At 35.0% G+C, this 18,363-nt stretch overlaps 1 protein-coding gene across 1 annotated transcript in view; it reads left to right on the top strand.

Annotated features, from left to right (window-relative positions):
* RYR3 (ryanodine receptor 3) overlaps positions 1 to 18,363 on the top strand; it is a 287,040-nt gene that overhangs the window by 201,989 nt on the left and 66,688 nt on the right. Inside the window, exons 65-70 of the mRNA XM_087723025.1 lie at positions 37 to 167; positions 2,619 to 2,939; positions 3,996 to 4,236; positions 7,201 to 7,288; positions 7,380 to 7,472; positions 18,048 to 18,068. Of these exons, the coding sequence (XP_087579151.1) occupies positions 37 to 167; positions 2,619 to 2,939; positions 3,996 to 4,236; positions 7,201 to 7,288; positions 7,380 to 7,472; positions 18,048 to 18,068 (895 nt within the window). The remainder of the gene's footprint in view (positions 1 to 36; positions 168 to 2,618; positions 2,940 to 3,995; positions 4,237 to 7,200; positions 7,289 to 7,379; positions 7,473 to 18,047; positions 18,069 to 18,363) is intronic.

Below are 18,363 nucleotides of genomic sequence, written 5' to 3'. Positions count from 1 at the left end.
ATTTCCTACATTAATAATATTTTCTCTCATTTGTAGGCAAAGACCAGCTCTTGGTGAGTGCTTAGCTTCTCTTGTAGCAGCAATTCCAGTTGCCTTCCTTGAACCTTCTCTCAATCTTTACAACCCCCTCTCTGTCTTCAACACAAAGTCAGCAAGAGAGAAAGCGAGTGAGTACTTCAGAAAGTATAAAATTCTTTGTAATGAAGACACTGCATTTTTTTTCTTTTAAAAAATGTCTAAAATTCTTATAAAAAATTATTAATGTGCCCTTTAGTTGTGCATGATAGAAACATCTATAACAGTGTTTCTCAACCTTGGCAACTTGAAGATATCAGACATCTTCAAGTTGCCAAGGTTGAGAAACACTGGTCTATAACAAGACTCCATTTCTTTCAGAATGAATAATATGAATTATATATAACTGAATTCCCATTCTTATAATCTCATAGGCACAAATTAATAGTAGGCAGTTTTCCGTGTTTTTATAGGTACCTCATTTAAGTGTTTTCATTTCATGGTGTAGTTATATTAATTCCATATTTATGCAATCAGACTTCATAAGTAATTTAAAGCCAGAGTAGAAATCTGTGATCCTGATCTCCTTTGATGTTTCAGAGGTGGGGGTGAATAAAGTTCACAACTATAGCCCTGAGTTAGGGGGCCATAAAATTTTCTACTTCTATCACAGTCTTGATTAGCATCATGCTTCCTGAAGTTGCTATTTGCCTCTTGGGAATGAACACTCAAGTATCAGCACATTTCTTTCTATAAGCAAAATATCATCTTCAGGTGTAATTTCAAGAGAAGAAATTGTATTAAATATCCCACTGAGATGCAGACCCAGTCTTGTTATAGATTTCATTTAATAAGAGTCAGGGTTGAATCAAAGCGGCACTTTGAAATAAATCCAAATCTGGAATGTAAAGCTATGAGGCAAATCAAAACAAGAATCAAACAGCAAACCAGGAACAATGTTTAAACGAGGCAGGACTGGGGAGCGAGACAGATATAAGCGTTAAAAACAAACATAATATATAGTAGACAGGAAGACCCTATAGCAGTGTTTCTCAACCTTGGTGACTTTAAGTCCTATGGACTTCAACTCCCAGAATCCTGGGAGTTGAAGTCCACAGGACTTAAAGTCACCAAGGTTGAGAAACACTGCCCTATAGATTCATCAACAGATATTGAAAGCCGTTGAGTTTTATTCTGTGCAGCATAGAGTCAATCCATGGATGAAATGTCCTTAATGAAGACTTTGCTACTTGGAGTTCAGTGTTTCAACACATAGGGAGTAGCATGCATATTCAGCCTTAATTTTGAATTTTCATAGATCCAAAAGTACCCTTCCCTTTAAAAAAAAGGCTATGTGAAGACAAATATGGAAACCGCTGTATATTAAAGATACTGACTCTATAAGATTCATTTGAGATGGTTTAGACATCTTAATTTTCTTCCCTTTGGATTGCTCATGACAGTGACAGCTGTGAAATAAATGATTCTTATGACTTCAGTGACTGAACATTTGTCTCAGTCTTTTTTTTAACAATCAAGTTTGCTTTCCTAAGCAAATTGCCCAGATAATCCCTGATTTTAATAATAAGCAGGATATATCAAACTTTGAATATTTAAAGTAGTGGAATATATTGCCATTCTTTTTAATAGCACTAGCACTTAGACATATACCACTCCATAGTCCTTTACAGCACACTCTGAGCAGTTTGCAATGTCAACATGCTGCCCCCAACAATCTGGCTCCTTATTTTATGGATAGAGTCAACCTTGAACCCATAGGTATTGAACTCCAGACTATGAGCAGAGTTAGCCATACAATTTTGCATTCTAACCATTGCGCCATCAGGGCTCTTAATTAAAAAAACTCTTGAAAATGTCATATGTTAAATAATAATAACTCTTGAGAACAGGTGATAGTTGGCTAGTCATAACCCCACAGTTTACAGTACATTTACTGAAAATTCAACATTGGGGAGATGATTATTGAGACAATAGAGGACACCTATTTAGACTTTCCAAGAGATAATTCTCTGTATTAGTTTAATTCACTTTTATAAGCAGTGGAATATTTAGATTACTTTTCTGAGAACGTTTGTCTGTCTGGTCTTTTTTTTCGTCTTAACAACATAACACCTATTAAATTGTTGTACTTCACAGCATTGTGCTAGTTTCTCAATATATCTCTGGCAGGAACAAAAATGCCGTATATCATAATATGCCGCTGTATGTGGGAATTTTTTGTGTGGGTTAGGATGCAACAATCAGTTCCTTTTTGTAGACCGAAATGTTATTTTGTAAGCAGGAACTTTCTTCCTTTATTCCTGATGAGAACAAGGCTGCTGACATGAAAGGAATGAAAAACTCCATGTGTAGTATGCAAGCAATGTATCTAATGCTGTTAGACAGAAGTTATATCTGTTGAATCATGTTTGCTTCTATGGACAGGCAGCCCAGAGTCTCTTTCCAACTAAGAAAGCAGGGGATAAAAATATGGCTTTTTGTTCCACGTTATGATAAAAATGATATTAACTAAAATGTGCTTTAGCTTTTTCAAAAGAATAAGTATGCTAGCCTACTTAAACATATTCTTATATAATATAAAGTTATAGGCATGCCTGAGACAGTAGAAGAAATGTGTCCAGAAATCCCTCATTTGGATGGCTTAATGAAAGAAATAAATAGTTTGGCTGATTCTGGAGCCAGGTACACTGAAATGCCACATGTAATTGAAGTGATCTTGCCCATGCTATGCAACTATCTGTCGTACTGGTGGGAAAAAGGACCTGAAAATAATTCAGAGACTGATGGATCTTGCTGCACAATGGTAACCTCTGAACATCTTAGTATAATATTGGGGAACATATTGAAAATCATCAACAATAACTTGGGAATAGATGAAGCAACTTGGATGAAAAGAATTGCAGGTACGTACTTACTATAAAGCTCTTTCTACATTTGTTGGTTATTCTAGTAATTCTCCTAAATTTTGATGAAAGGGTTTCCTCAATGTCTGGTTTACATTTAATAAGTAATATACTATGAGTTCAGCATTTGATTAAATATCAGTATTAAATATAGGCTTTCTTTCCAGTGGAAACTTTTAAGTGAAGGCAATAAAAACTTATGAGTTTCCTATTTAACAAAGCAGAAATACATTACCTCCTCTCTTCCCAGGAAGTATAGTTAGTTTTTAAACATTAATAAAGGCAATTGAAAGCAATATTAGAAATAAGTAGAACCATGTTCATCCATTATTATGTATTCTGTAAGGAAATAGGCCCATGAAAAGTGTAGCTAAATTCACTAGACCTGCATCACTGAGTAGGTACTGAGTATCTCATTATGTAGGACAGTCTCATAATGCCTATAGAAAAAAAATATTTCATTAACAATTTTAAAGTACTTTTTAAAACTTTATGGCATGCTTGGCTTCTATTTCATTTAAATACATTGTTGTAGAATGGATATTATATATGGCTCTCAGATGTGATACATTATGTTCTAGAATTTTTTTTTAAAATTACAAAATTAGTGTAGATGTCACATCCAACCATGCGTTAAAAATAATCCATGGTAAATTTTGGACTACTTTGGTCTGTATTTTATATTTAAGAAGCAACTTGATTTTTCTATCATTTTAATTAAACAGCAGATTCCCATTGCATCCAAACATGGAAAGTTCATTTTTAGCTAACAAACCAAAATCTGCAATCACAGACTGACGGTTGATCAAACCACAAATAGCATAAAATACATTTTTCAGTTTGGGGATAATGGCAAACGGGCATGAAATTACAGTGTACGGTTATTATAACAAATAATGCACAAAACAACAGTGTACTATTATTATAACTGAGTTGAGTTTTAGACTCAAAGTTCAGTGCAGCAATAAACCAGTACTTGAATAAATTTGTATATATAAATCTTTTCAATGTAATATTTTCTATTAAAATTTATTTTTCTATCTATTTTGCATATAGTGTATGCTCAGCCAATCATAAGTAAAGCAAGACCAGATCTGTTGAAAAGTCATTTTATTCCGACTCTGGAAAAGCTAAAGAAGAAAGCCATTAAAATAGTGATTGAAGAAGAACAATTGAAAGCAGACAATAAAACTGATACCCAAGAAGCAGAACTTCTCATTCTAGATGAATTTGCAGTTCTTTGTCGAGATCTTTATGCCTTTTATCCTATGTTGATCCGCTATGTAGACAACAACAGGTGAGAGAACTTAAAATGTCATATTTATTTGCAGAATTTATAATTTGTAATTTCAGCATAATATAAATGTTCCCAAAATGGTTTATAAATGAATAAGCATCAGTACCAATAGATTAAGAAACAAAAATACCTAAAATAACTACCTTTTCTTTGACCAAATAATAAGTTAGCTCTATCTATAAATGTCAGTACTGACATTTAAAAGCTGACTTTCCTAGTTTTTAAATACCACCACATACTTTTTGTGAGGGAAGCAAAAAATTAAAATCTAATAATGTTTTGGTTCCTGCATAATACCTAGCTAGATTTTAAGTAGTTTGTAAATTTTTAAAGTTGAGAGAGGAGGGCTGGGGTAACTTCTGGAAGAGCCAGTGGATGCCTGAATGTCCTAAAAAGAAAGTTCCAAACAAAAACCCTTAATGAAAATGCTATCTTTCTTGATTGCCAACAGTAGCACTCTATAAATAATACAATAATACAATAGCAGAGTTGGAAGGGACCTTGGAGATCTTCTAGTCCAACCCCCTGCCTAGGCAGGAAACCCTATACCATTTCAGACAAATGGCTATCTAACATTTTCTTAAAGATTTCCAGTGTTGGGGCATTCACAACTTCTGGAGGCAAGTCTTTCCACTGATTAATTGTTCCAACTGTCAGGAAATTTCTCCTCAGTTCTAAATTGCTTCTCTCTTTGATTAGTTTCCACCTGCTTTTTGTTCTGCCTTTAGGTGCTTTGGACAATAGTTTGACTCCCTCATCTTTGTGGCAACTCCTGAGATATTGGAACACTGCTATCATGTCCCTTCTTTTCATTGAACTAGACATACCCAGTTCCTGCAACCGTTCCTCATATGTTTTAGCCTCCAGTCCCCTAATCATCTTTGTTGCTCTTCTCTACAAGTGAAAATAAATAGCAAGGATACAGAAGGTCCATATTGGCTCTTGGTTAAAGTAATGCTGGGCTGAAAACCAAAAATTTGAATCTACCTCAGAAAATTATGAGAGTCAATGAGTTTTTTCAGTGTAGATTACATATGATATCAAGATTGTTAATAATCTAGGTATTATGTATCATACTATAAAACACACAACAATATTACAAAGCCTGAACATTGCAAGCACTGTCTCCTGTTTAGTGAAGGATAAAAAAATAAATACAAACCAAAGTCATAGTGGATTGTAAACAGCAAGGATAGTTGAAGTCCACTCTGAAAGTAATACTATACAATCAGAGGAGTAAGTCCAGATTAGTCAAGAAGGAAATTCTCCCAGCGGCCAAATAAATGCTTTTGGGGCACTCTCATGCAAATAATGGAGATATACTGCTAACTTGTCATTATTCCCCTGCTACTTATGTTTCAGGGCATATTCTGTCCAATCTGTAATAAGTCTCAAGACATTCTTGATACCTAGGTTCACTATCCATTTATGTATTTTTAACAATATCCAAATCAATAGCTATCAACATCTTTATTTATTAATCAATAAATAGCCATCCATCTCTGTGAAGGTAAAGATAGATGTATAGAATTCATTCAGTTTGTCTCTAATGTACAGTAGAGTCTCTAATCTATATCTTCCAGGAGCATCATTTCACTCCTTTGTCACCTAATGGTTGGGCCACTTTCCTGGCTGTATTATTTTTGTCAAATGTTTTTATAGAATTCTTCAATTTCCCTTAGTGCTTAGTTGTTATTGTTTATTTACACATTTTATGGTTGCCCAACTCAAGCACTGTGACCCTGCCTGGCTTATAGCATTAAAAAAATTCACAAAATGAAATCCATAAAACTCTACCCCAACCTCATCCCCTTGATGATTTGTTGCGGATGGCAATATATTCCTTGAATTGTTTTTATGTTCATTACTAACCTTTGAGGAACTAAGATATATTCTGGAAAACATCCCTTTAAAATATACAGTTTATCAAACATTTTGTCTTGCATACATACAAATTGTCTGTTTGCTTGCTGCAATAATGTTGAAAATTCATATGATGTGTAAATAATAGATTCGCCTTATCTTGAATCAACCATCAAGGGAAAAAAGTCAAGGTCATTCACAAGAAACGAGTCAGGGTCACTTCATGGATCAACAACCAGTGTTAACTATCCTGATAAGTGGAAAGTTTGATAGTGTTGACATCTGACACAACAAAGAATAGAGTGCTTTCTTGAGAAAAATCAATAATGAATAGGACAAAGGGAGCATTATTGTCCTCAAGCTTCACTAAATTTAGGATAGTCAGAAAAAGAAACATTTGAATGACTGCCTTCATATCAACTCAAATGGATGTCAAGCCAGCGAAACATTCAGAATAGTAAGGATACTTGAGATTTTACCAAAGATGTATAAAAAGCTTTTAATACTCTGTGTTTCAGCTTCCCAAAGCAGCTTGTTGCAACATTTACAATTTAGAGATTTATTATTGTAAAAGTGACTGAAATTATTTAACAATATTGATAATATTGTGGTTTATTGAAATATAAAATCATATTTTTCTAATCCATGTGGCCCAAGGCAGTTTCAACTGATTCTTTGCTAACATGCATGATCTTATATTTAAACATAAGCTTTTTATAATATTGCAGTGTTAGAGTGGATATATAATTTCTGAAAGGAATAAAAAAAGAAAATGACACTGGATTCTAAACTGTGGAAATGTATTAAGGTTTTAAGTTGCTAAAAAAAGAATATTGATTGATTTTGGTGCCGTGATTGACAGATATCCTTCTATGCTTACTTAGAACTAAGTTCCGTTCTTAAGCTCAATGGGATTTACTTTTGTGGAGCCGTGGATTGAATTGCACTATTAATGCATCTGCCAGTAAAAGGAAGAGCATAGTGAACAATTCTCCTGATAATTTGATACATGATATCAGAAACAAAGGGCTAAAATGAAAATTAAAAAGTAATTATCACATGGACTTCAGTCTAATAATCTTATACTGCTTCTCTTTTAAGATCAAACTGGCTTAAAAAACCAGATGCTGATTCTGATGAACTTTTCCGCATGGTGGCAGAAGTTTTCATCCTGTGGTGTAAATCACATGTAAGATAGTATTTCACATGCTAGTTTTACAATACATGTTGCTATGTATGTAAAATAAATGATCAAAGGGCGTGTTTATCATTTTTTACAGAATTTTAAGAGAGAAGAACAAAATTTTGTGATTCAGAATGAAATTAACAATTTGGCATTTTTGACAGGTGACAATAAGAGCAAGATATCAAAAGTAAGTGAAAATATTTAGTATTCAAATGTACTTTGTAACAATTGTGTTAAGCATAACAACCTATTTTTTGCTCAGATTGAGTAGTTAGTTTAAAGTGGAAATCAGTTATAATCATTCAATTAACACTACGTAAAGAGGCAATAAAATCAAAATATAGTTTCCTTGATTGAAACATACTTCTATATAGAAATACACCACTAGAAATTTGTATTAAGGAGGTTTGATTTTGTTCTTTTTGCTGTACTGAGACAAGAGGAACCTAGCCCTTCTGTTTAATCAGATGTCTATCTATCTATCCGTGTTTGTGTGTGTGTGTGTGTGTGTGTGTGTGTGTGTGTGTGTGTAAGAAAGCTTGTATTTCAGTAACTCTAGGGAATAGCAGAATTACTAGAACAGATCCACTTTATCTAAAAAACTGGAATGAGATGCACATACCATAGACAATAGTGATTCTTAGATTTTTTTGAAACTAGTGTATTTTTATAAACAAAAGAGAAAACCTTAAAAACCTTTGTTTATTAAATTTGAGAATTACCATTTAGGAAAAGCAAAACCCATTCTTACTGAAATAATCCATGGATTTTGGGCAAGAAGAGGATTAAATGAATAATTTGTAAATGCTACGTAGAAGGCTGATGATCTGAAATGAGAAAAAGGTATTATGATATATTTGAAAGGGAAGAGACATGATTTGACTTTAATGCCTAAGACCGTTTATCAGGCTTAAGTATACATGAACTGCACACAGGAGGTTATAGTATCATAGAGTTAGAAGAAAGGATATCTATTCACAATTATTATTTAGAATGGCATCAACTAAAACAGCAATCTGTGGACCGGTACCAGTCCTTAGCACACCAGAAACTGAGCCACATAAACAATTGAAGTCCCATTCGTAGGATTCAGGCACCACATGAAACCATACTCCCTCCAGTCCACAGAAAAACCTCTCTCCACAGAACTTGTCCCTGGTGCCCAAAAGAATGGAGGCTGCTGCACTAAAACACACTAAAATGTTTATAAGTGGTCTTTGTTTGAAAATCTCCAGCAAAGGAAAACCTACAAATTCATGTTCTATTGCTTTGACAGTTCAAACAGCCAAAAAATCCCCCATGCCATATAGCTGGAATTTACTTCCTTGTTCTTTTAATTCATGGTACTGATTCCAATCTCTGGACTGATAATAAATTCTTGTATTATGTGATAGCTGTTCATATATTAGAAAATTGGTAGCACGTATCTCTTCAGTTGGGTCATATAGAATATATTTACGCAGATTCTTAGGGTATTATCATGGTTCAATTTCCTGAATCTTCTGATAATATTAGGGAAGCTACTAAGAACCCTAAAAAAATGTCAGACAGTTTCCAATATTTGATTAAATGAATGAAGTATCTCAGTATAATGCAGGATTCAATTTTTCAATTCAAACAAAATATATAAAAATTTTACTTTCCTCAATGTATATGGCTAAGCTTTTTGTAAATATCTGGAATGACCAGGTCTAAGAAACCAAAATTAGTTGTTGTCAGTAATGTAGCTTTCCTTTTTTGGGTACAGGACATAGAGAAATCAAAGTCTTTATAATCTGATCTTCTATTTAAAATAAAATAGCCTAAGAAATAATTGATTTGATTTTTTTGAGGTATATTACTAAATTTGCTATCCTGAACTTATGAAAAAGCAATGCAGGCAAAGGCCGCTAGCTCTTATTAGAAACCTCTACCAGAATTAATTGCCCTTGTAGGTACAATATTGATAAATATTAAATAGAGGCAGTTAAGAAATAGCAGTAGAAAAGAGCTGTTGTTTAGAAAAGAGAGTATGGTTATGAGATGATGGTGAATTGGATGTGCCGGGGGGAGGGGGGGATGAAGAAGAAAAAAAATCTGACTTTTCTTGGTTATATCAAAATACACAATCCTGACGTACCTTATCATCCAATTGCATTGTTTCCAGAGACCCTTACAGCCAAAGAACTTATTAAAAAATTGTGCATCTCACATAGGTGACAGAATAGTCTATCAGCTCTCTAGAAAATCAAAGTGCCTCCAGAAAATAAAAAATCTAGTAACAGAAGATGACATTGTGGTTTCATCTGATGTCACAGCATTCTTTATGTCCATCTTTCCAGAACTAACAAAATAATCCATGGCAGCAATATACACAATACACTTTACCTAGTCAAAAACCTTTGAGGTCAAAATACAATCATGGACTTAATCAACCTTTGCCTCACTACTTACTTTCAGTTTTATGGACAAATGTACCAACAAATAAGAGGAACATCCTGGGATCATCACTCTATCCATAGCAGAGACCATTGTGCTGCATCTACAAACAATAGCATTCCCAGACAGGGGGAGATGAATCCGGTATGTAGATGACACCTTAGTCATAATAAAAAGGAGTAGCTAGAGAAAGCATATGAAACAATCAACAGTATCTTCAAAGGAATAAAATCCACAATGGAAGAAGAAACTATCAACACACTACCCTTTTTTGGTATTCTTATCAGCAGAGGAAACAATGGCAAATTAGAAACACAAGTCTATTGAAAAACAACCCACACTAACCTACTCTTCCATTACCAAAGTAACAACCAAACCTCCCACAAGAGAATCTGTGTAAAATGAAACAACCCAGAACACCATATATCAGCAACCAACAAATTACTACAACCACGTGGCATCACTTTAGCACACAAACTAATTAAAGCCCTCCAAAACATCTGAAATTAACCAAAAGACCAGTAGCCCAAGAAGAAGAAAAACAAGAGTCAACTATAACAAAAAGTGTAAGAAATGCAAGAGCCACTATGTAGTGCAGACAGAAGACTAGTAGAGTACATCCATAAACACCAACTAACAGTCAGAAAACACAATGAATATTACTTAATCTCACAACACAAAACTAGATTGAGTTTCAAGCGGGAAAGCATTCGAGACCAAGCTAAATCCAAAAACTTTCAAAATTTTCTGGGATTTTCAAACAAATCAGCCATCAATAGACACATTGAGATAAATTAAATTTGTATAATACTCAAAATAGCTCAAAGAGCACCAAGAACAGTTCATGCTTGAGCTACATATATTTTCTTTTATATTGTGAGTTTCCCCCCTATACTCCTATGTATTTTTGTGGTCTTATACTTGATTAATGCTACTTCTATATTACTATTACGATGCCTGTTTATCCTATTAACTTATTTCTACCCCAATGTCCTAAGGCTATTCGTTCATTATTTATTTTTTCTTTATCTGCAACATCTATCTTCTACTGTATTTCTATATTGCTGTAGTATTACATCTCTATATATCTTTAGTGTTATATCTCTATATTTTCTACTCTACTAGTAACCTCCTTTCCAATCCAATCTGTCTGCCTTTTATCTTTGGCTTTCTTTTTCTTTCATGCTGTTTTGTCTGCCCAAGGCCAGCAAAAGCTTTTCAGCTTTTTTTGTCCCATGTGTTACTTTACCTTTTTTCTCGATAGTGAATGTGCCGGTGGGAAAAGGTCAAAGATTTCTCTCTTTCAGACTGTTTGCTTCCATTGAAAAACTGAGGCTGGAGGGAATGGAGAACAATTTTCACACACCAGTTTCCCAGCTGCTGCCATCCCTGATTCTCTTAACTCAGCAGGACTGTGGCTTTGGTACTGTACTTGGGCTTCAACCTTTAACCCCTACTGGATTCAATCAGCATTTTATACAGCCAAGAGAAGCTTTACTTTTCGATTTTTTCTCCGGAGTCTTCCATTTTTTTAGTTTAGTTTTCCATTTTTTCCCCGAAGTTCTGTTGTTAGTCCATCTGTCTGTCCATCTACCTTTAATTGACTCATCTGTGGCTATATATCAAAATGCTCATTCTGTCTTCTCCCCTACTTCATCAGTGATTGAATAGGCAACTGTGCTGTCCCACCACTGGGGGAAGAGCTCAAGGGGGAAGAAAAGGAACAAGAATAGGTGCTCATCTATCCATTCAACAGCTCCACTTTCCACTCCAGGAGAAAGGGAGTAAAATTATGAACTGAGTAAAAAGAGATTGCTATTGGAGGGGTGGTTGCATGGAGATGAAATGAAATGGAAAAGCTGTAATCAGCCATCCTGCAGGCTGGAACACCTCAAAAGAGTCAGGCAAAAATGACCTGGAAAAGAACAAGATTGAAGCAGAGGAGCAGTCTGGTTTTCCTCAATTCTGTTTTATGCTAAATCAGTTGTGCAAAATGAGAGCTGCTGTAGCCAGGGAAAGGAGGAGTGGAAAGCAGCCCCTTGAAATCCACGAGGGACTGCAACAAAAATAAGAAATATGGGGAAAAGATCCTGCATTTATCTAAAGCGGGATTCCCACAGCGGGCAGAAAGACAAGAATGGTTGTTGCAGCAGGTAATTTTATGAGTAACCAACCTAGTTGGGTTCACTCTACAGATTTAGAAAGGGAAGAACCTAACCAAGTTCACTGAACCACAGGAATTCGCATCAAGGGGAAAGATACTTGGAAAATCACAAGTTCAAGATAGCTCAGTTGATTCACAGTCTAGGCCTAAAATATATCATAAATTACAAATAAAATGGAACCTGTCTACTTGAACAAATAAACATGACTCAGCAATGTAATCAAGCTGGCAATCAGGTCTATAAAAAGGGGACATCTGTCCAACAAGCAATTTTTAGCAAGTAACATGTGTAATTTTAATGTTTTGATATTTTATGACTTATAAGGTGCCCAGAGTCACCTTATAGGAAGATGGGTGGCATACAAATGTAATAAATAAACATTCCACCCTCCTTCCTGGAATTCTCTGTTCTCTTTGCAATTGCCAGACTGAACTATTAACTGGACATTAAATATTTGCAGATCCTTCCTGATCCTGTGATTTATCTCTTTGGACCTTTTTGGGAAAGTAAACTCTTGCGGCTGTATTCTTTCTGTGTACTTAAAGCAGAAGTTTAATCTACAATATTCATTTGTGTGTTTTCCCTTGAAGATGTATGTGTCAGGGTTCCAAGTAATAAATCCATTGCAAGCAAGGCACTGAGGCACTCGAGTTCCTCAAAGATTACTTTAATGGAAATATCATAATGGCACATATCTGGTGAAAACCAACTCTGAAACTCACATGCTTTTCACCTCATTAAAAGTTTTTCTACTTTCTCATAACAATCACACGGTTACTTTTAATTACCTTAAACCCAAAGGACTGCTTAAATAATCCTTTATTTGCTATTTCACAGTTTGGTTTGTTTGGTTTTCTTTGAGTTTTTAGAATTGGTCAATGATAAAGTAATAAAGTACTACACTTTGTGTAACAAACTTTAGATCCTTTATCCACTTACGATATATTGCAAAGTGCTTTGCAATGGCTAAAAATGACCACAAATAATTATTGGACTATCCCCAGATAAAATGTATACCTTCCACATATGAGAGACATATTGAAATATACTGGATTGGTTGATCCCAAATATATAAATTTAAAACATATGATGGAACTGACAAGTAAATTAGGCTTCCGACCATAAAATATTAACTCACTGAAAATTATTATTCATAGCTTTTAAAGCAACCACAGAACTATAAAACATACTAAAGATAATTATATGCATCTTTAAATGCTTGTGAATTAATATTTTAAAATACTTCTTTTTAAAATCCTCTTTTCAGTTTTCTATTGTTATAGTTTTCGTGATTTGACACCGGGTGAGCTTAATTCAATCCTTAGTGAAAGAAGTTTTAAATACAAGTTTAAGAACTTAAAAAAATCTTTTGGAATAAATTTTAAAAAAAAACAGCGTGCCCAGACCTAAGCTCTATTTCCTGGCAATATTAGCATTGATAGTAACAATTTTACTTGGTACCATAGACATTCATTTTGTAATGTCTTAATTGTTTTAAATTGTTTTTATATTTTATGCTGCATGCTGTCCAGAGACAATTGTTAAAATGGGTGGCTGTAGAAATCAAATAAATAAACAGCAAAGAAACCCCAAAAAAGCAAAAGAACTCTGATTTTAGAAAGTTACAAAATAACGGTTCAAATGTATTTGAAATAAGATTTTGGAGTTAATTATAAGAAACTTTCCTGTGACGGAGTGCTTTTGCTTTGAATTTTGTTAAAAAAAATAATAGGATAAAACTAATAAAGGAAAATATTTATAGTTCAAGTTGAAATGAGGGGTTCTTGGTGCTCTCTGAGATTGGTTGTTTTCTTGCAGACATTTCATTAGCCAAACTAAGTAACATCATCAGTGTTAGACAGGATGAGTAGAATGAAACTTTCAAGGTTTGCACACTAGAAGCAACCAGAAGGAACTGAAGATTATAATTAAAAGGTAGAATATTTAATTTTTACAAATACATAACAGAACAAAATATTATAATATTGGACATATCGAAAGATATTTTTTGTTGAAAAATGGTCTTAAGAGTGCTTGCCTCTGCAGATACACTAAATTTCAAGGATGTGGAAGAGGAATAGACAAAACTGAGATTCATCTGAAAATGTATTTTAAAATGACAGGTTACAAGAATGATAAGGGGAAAAGATGCTACATTGGACATACAAAATAACCTGGCTGATGTCTTAATAATTAAAGGAGTATACAAATCACAAACCAAAAGAGTGACCTGGATAACTTTCTTATATTGGATTTGTTAAAAAAAAAAGACTTATTAAAGATAGAAGAGAATATTTGTAGTTCAGGGTTGAACTGTGAGGTCCTTGGGTCTCTCTGGATCTGGTGGTTTTCTTGCAGACATTTCCTTACCTGAACTAGGTAACATCATTGTGGCTTGTTAAAGCTTTGAAAAATTCTTTGGGAAAGAACAAGGATAAAATGAAGAGAAATCAAGTGCTGTGACATTATTTGAAAGGACTAAAGATCAAGATTTAAAAAGGAAAAGGAAAAATATAAAGTTCGTTTACTTGATCAAGTCTAAAATAGATATATTGTAGAAATAGCCTTCAAGATATAATTGCCTTTGGGACTAGAATTATAGTCATAACTTAGGACAGTCGTGTCGAAGCACCAATGTGACTGAACTCAATTCTACAACTGTTTTTACAGTGGTCATTAAGCAAATTAAAATATGAGTCTGAATCGCATGGTTGGTAAGCAAATCATATGGTTGTAAGTCTGAATCTATTCCCATGAATGATCATTTTTTGTTGGAAATGGGCAAAAGAGATTGCAAATTGTAGTCAGCAACCCCAGGACACTGCAAACAGTTGTAAATGTGAGGCAGTTGCAAGCGTCCAAAATGAAGTCATGTAACTGCAGGAGTGGGGGACGAAGGTGGATATAATATTTGATCATGGCCAGAACTATTTTATGGGCCATAAAGCACTCTTTTTGAGGTCATTGTAACTCCAAATAGTCATTAAATGTCTGGTTACAGAGTGAAAATGATACCTCAGATAGCAGACACTGGATAAAATTCATATATTCTAAATTGAAGGCAACAATTTTAGAATCCAGTTTGATCTACTCGCCTGTTCAGTTTTGGTTCAACGGCTGAAGAAAAAAAAAACTAGGGTTACAATTCATAATCTTTCCAGCCTTAATTGACTACAATCCAAGATATCAGAATCTTTCCCCTTTCACCTCCTCTTTAAGAATTCTACTTCCCTTTAGAAGTTAAGTGCAGGGTTGCACAAAAGAAGAGATTTGTCAGTGGTGACACCAGGGCTATATCATTCACTGTGGAGCACATTTTAATGTACACCCCTATTTAATAGTCTTTTATTCAGAAATATTTTTAAATAATTTAGCTATGTGAGAAATGTTGACAGTATTATTATTTTAGTACAAGTTTCACTAATACAACATCTGGAAGAATCTGATCGTATATGGTCCTTTCTGTTTAGGCCAGTTCTGAGAATTTAGAATCTCGCTAAGTTTCCTTAAGAAGAGATAGGATGTAGGCTCTATTTTTAACTTATTATTCTGGAATGATCCTGTAACTTGAATAAGAGAAGAGGAACAATATAATCCTTGATCAACCATAAAACTAAACACCAGCTTAATCTTTAATATTTTCTGACACAAAAGGGCACCCAAAATATTTCCTATGTCACCAAAATTACCCAGTATTCCTATGTCACCAAAATTACCCAGTACAAGCTAAGGAGGACAAGTATGCAAAGCATTTGAAAAAGCAGCTTCCTAAAGTTTGTTAACCTGAGCAAGGCATCACATTTCAAAGCATCCAAGCTGTCGTGATTTCTGCAAAACTGCAGCAACTGCTTGGAAAACAGAACCTGAGTGTCTGCATGTGTGAGAAACGAACATCTGCTTTACTCTGTTGGCAGTCCCAGAAAGACGTATTGTTTACTTGCACATCCAGACTATCAGGGGCTTTGAAGCAGCTTTGTTGAGTTTTCTGAAAAACCCTGCTGCTTTAATGTTCCAAGCAGATGTGCTTTGCTTAAGGTTAACATACTTTGTAAAGCATGGTGGGGAAACCCTAGTTGTTTATTCATTAGGCAAATATATATATGGTCTTGTTGTATTCGGGTCTTTTCCCGTGTAATATTGAGATTGTCTTGGCAACGTTTTGGCGACATCTCACTCGCCATCTTCAGGCTGGTGTTTTCGGCTTAAAGCGTGGTCGGAGCTGCTGTCTTTCTATAAATCGGGGGGGGGGGGTGGAGTGCTGGCTTTATTTCAGTAAGTGGATTGATTGGTTATGTGGTTGTATCATGATTGGTAGATTGGTGCTGATTGGTGCTGGCTGTGTGTCCGTTGTTGTTTTGTGTTGTAATGGCCTTTGTTAACTAGGGCTGCTTTCCAAATGTCTGGTAGGCGGGAGGTATTGTCACATTTATTTATGTTGTGGGGGGGGGGGAGTTCTCTATTTTGATAGCTTCCATAATTATTCTCTTGCTGAAGTGTTCGGTTTTGGAGATTAATTTGGTTCCTTCAAAATTAATTTCATGTCCTGTAGCTTTAAGGTGTTGGAAAAGGGAGGAAGTTTTTTCTTTTTTTCTTACTGCATTCTTGTGTTCTGCGATGCGTGCATTTATTCTCCTGTTCGTTTGTCCTATGTATGTTGCAGGGCAGATTTTGCATGGTATTTCGTAGACTCCTTGGTTTTCTAGCTGGATTTTGTCTTTGGGGTTTCTTAAGATGTTGGTCAGTGTTGAAGGCTGTCTTGATATTGTCTTTGTGGAAAATTTTGTTGATTTTATCTGTGGTGCATTTGATGTAAGGGAGGAGAGGGCAGCTCCGATCATGCTTTGCTTGCACAAGCATGAAGCCGAAGGCACCAGCCTGAAGATGGCAAGTGGGACCTCGTCAAAACGTTGCCAAGATACTCTCAATCTTACACAGGAAAAGACCCGAATATGCCAAGACCTGCATACCTGTACCCGTGAAAATCTACGAAAACGCACACACACACACACACACATACACACACACACACACACACACACAGACATACCAGGGGCAGGTTCCTGCCAGTTCTAACCTTTTCTATAGAAGAGGTTCCACAAATCTACAGTGCTGTTTAGAACCGGTTCCAGCTCCCTCCCCCCACTCGTTTGCACATTATCAAGATGAAGAGCGAGAGGAGGTATTCTGGGAGTTGAAGTCCATAAGTCTTAAAGCTGTCAAGTTTGAACACCCCTGGGGTTTTTTTTCTAAAGGGTTAGGGGTGCAAGAGTCTTGTAACTTGACAGCTTTAAGGCTTATGTGCTTCAATTGCCAGAGTTTCTGAGACAACATTTTGGTTGCTAAACAAGAGCGTTGTTAAGTGAGTTTCACCACATTTTACAAGTTGAGCACGCCCACCCAGTCACATGGCTGGTAAGCCACACCCAGCCGGTCACATGGCTGGCAAGTCACTCCCAGAAAGCAAACCACACCTACAGAAGGGGTTCTAAAAAATTTTGAAACCCACCGCTGACACACACATACATACATACATACATACATACATACATACATACATACATACATACATACATACATACATACATTAGATGTTTTATCAAGGCACTTGGTATGCCCAAATATGGGTGGGAGCATACTGCTTCCCTTTGCCCTTCAACTCAGCCTTAGGAGCCTTCCTGGCCAAAACCATTTTGTATTGAATTCTTAATTATTCCTAATTTTTAATAATTTCTAATTATTCCCCTGGCTCAACTGATAAGGATTTGGCTAGCTGATGAGAGCTAAATAGCTCCAAATAGATCTATACTAGTTTCCATTTATTTATCGCCAAAAAAATTATAAATAGATGATAGACAGAAAAATAGGTAGAAAGATAGATAGAGCCTTTGTGTGTGTGTGTATGTGTGTCTGTACGCATGCCTGTGTGTCTGTGTGTGTGCGCGTCTGTATGTTTGTGTCTGTGTATAATAGATGCAGCATGTGGCATAGTATAATATACCTTATTACTATACCCAAAAGGTAAGTCTAGTAACTGTTGTCACTTATTATATTAGAATCCATACTGATAGATCAGAATGCTTTTTAAAAACATAACAACATAGTTTATTGATCTTTGTTAAACTAAATTTGTTTACAACTGAGCAACATCTTTTAACTTTTCTTTTCTGATAATATGGCAGCAGATTGCTCCGAGAGGAATGGTAAGTTAGAGAACATTTAGTTTGACAAAGACAGTTACTTTAGTGGTACTAAAATAACTGATTTTTTGTTGTTGTTAAATTGATTAATGAAACACAACATTCCCTCTTTTAATCTATTTTTTTAACTTTGTGTGGGTGTTTTCATAAAGGACATGCAGCTATTTTTAAAATTATAGTTTATGTCGCATCCCTTTCTAAACATAATGCAGCATCTGTTTATAAATGTATTACATTCAGGTCAGATTTTTAAAATTAAAATAGTATTTGCCTTATAGGTATTTAAAATGATTCATAT

Source organism: Thamnophis sirtalis, unplaced genomic scaffold, assembly GCF_051295495.1.
Source record: "Thamnophis sirtalis isolate CommonGarterSnake01/CBP01778 unplaced genomic scaffold, rThaSir2_p1.2 scaffold_1, whole genome shotgun sequence".
NCBI classification, from domain to species: Eukaryota; Metazoa; Chordata; class Lepidosauria; order Squamata; family Natricidae; genus Thamnophis; species Thamnophis sirtalis.
This window is presented reverse-complemented; position numbering and strand designations above follow the sequence as displayed.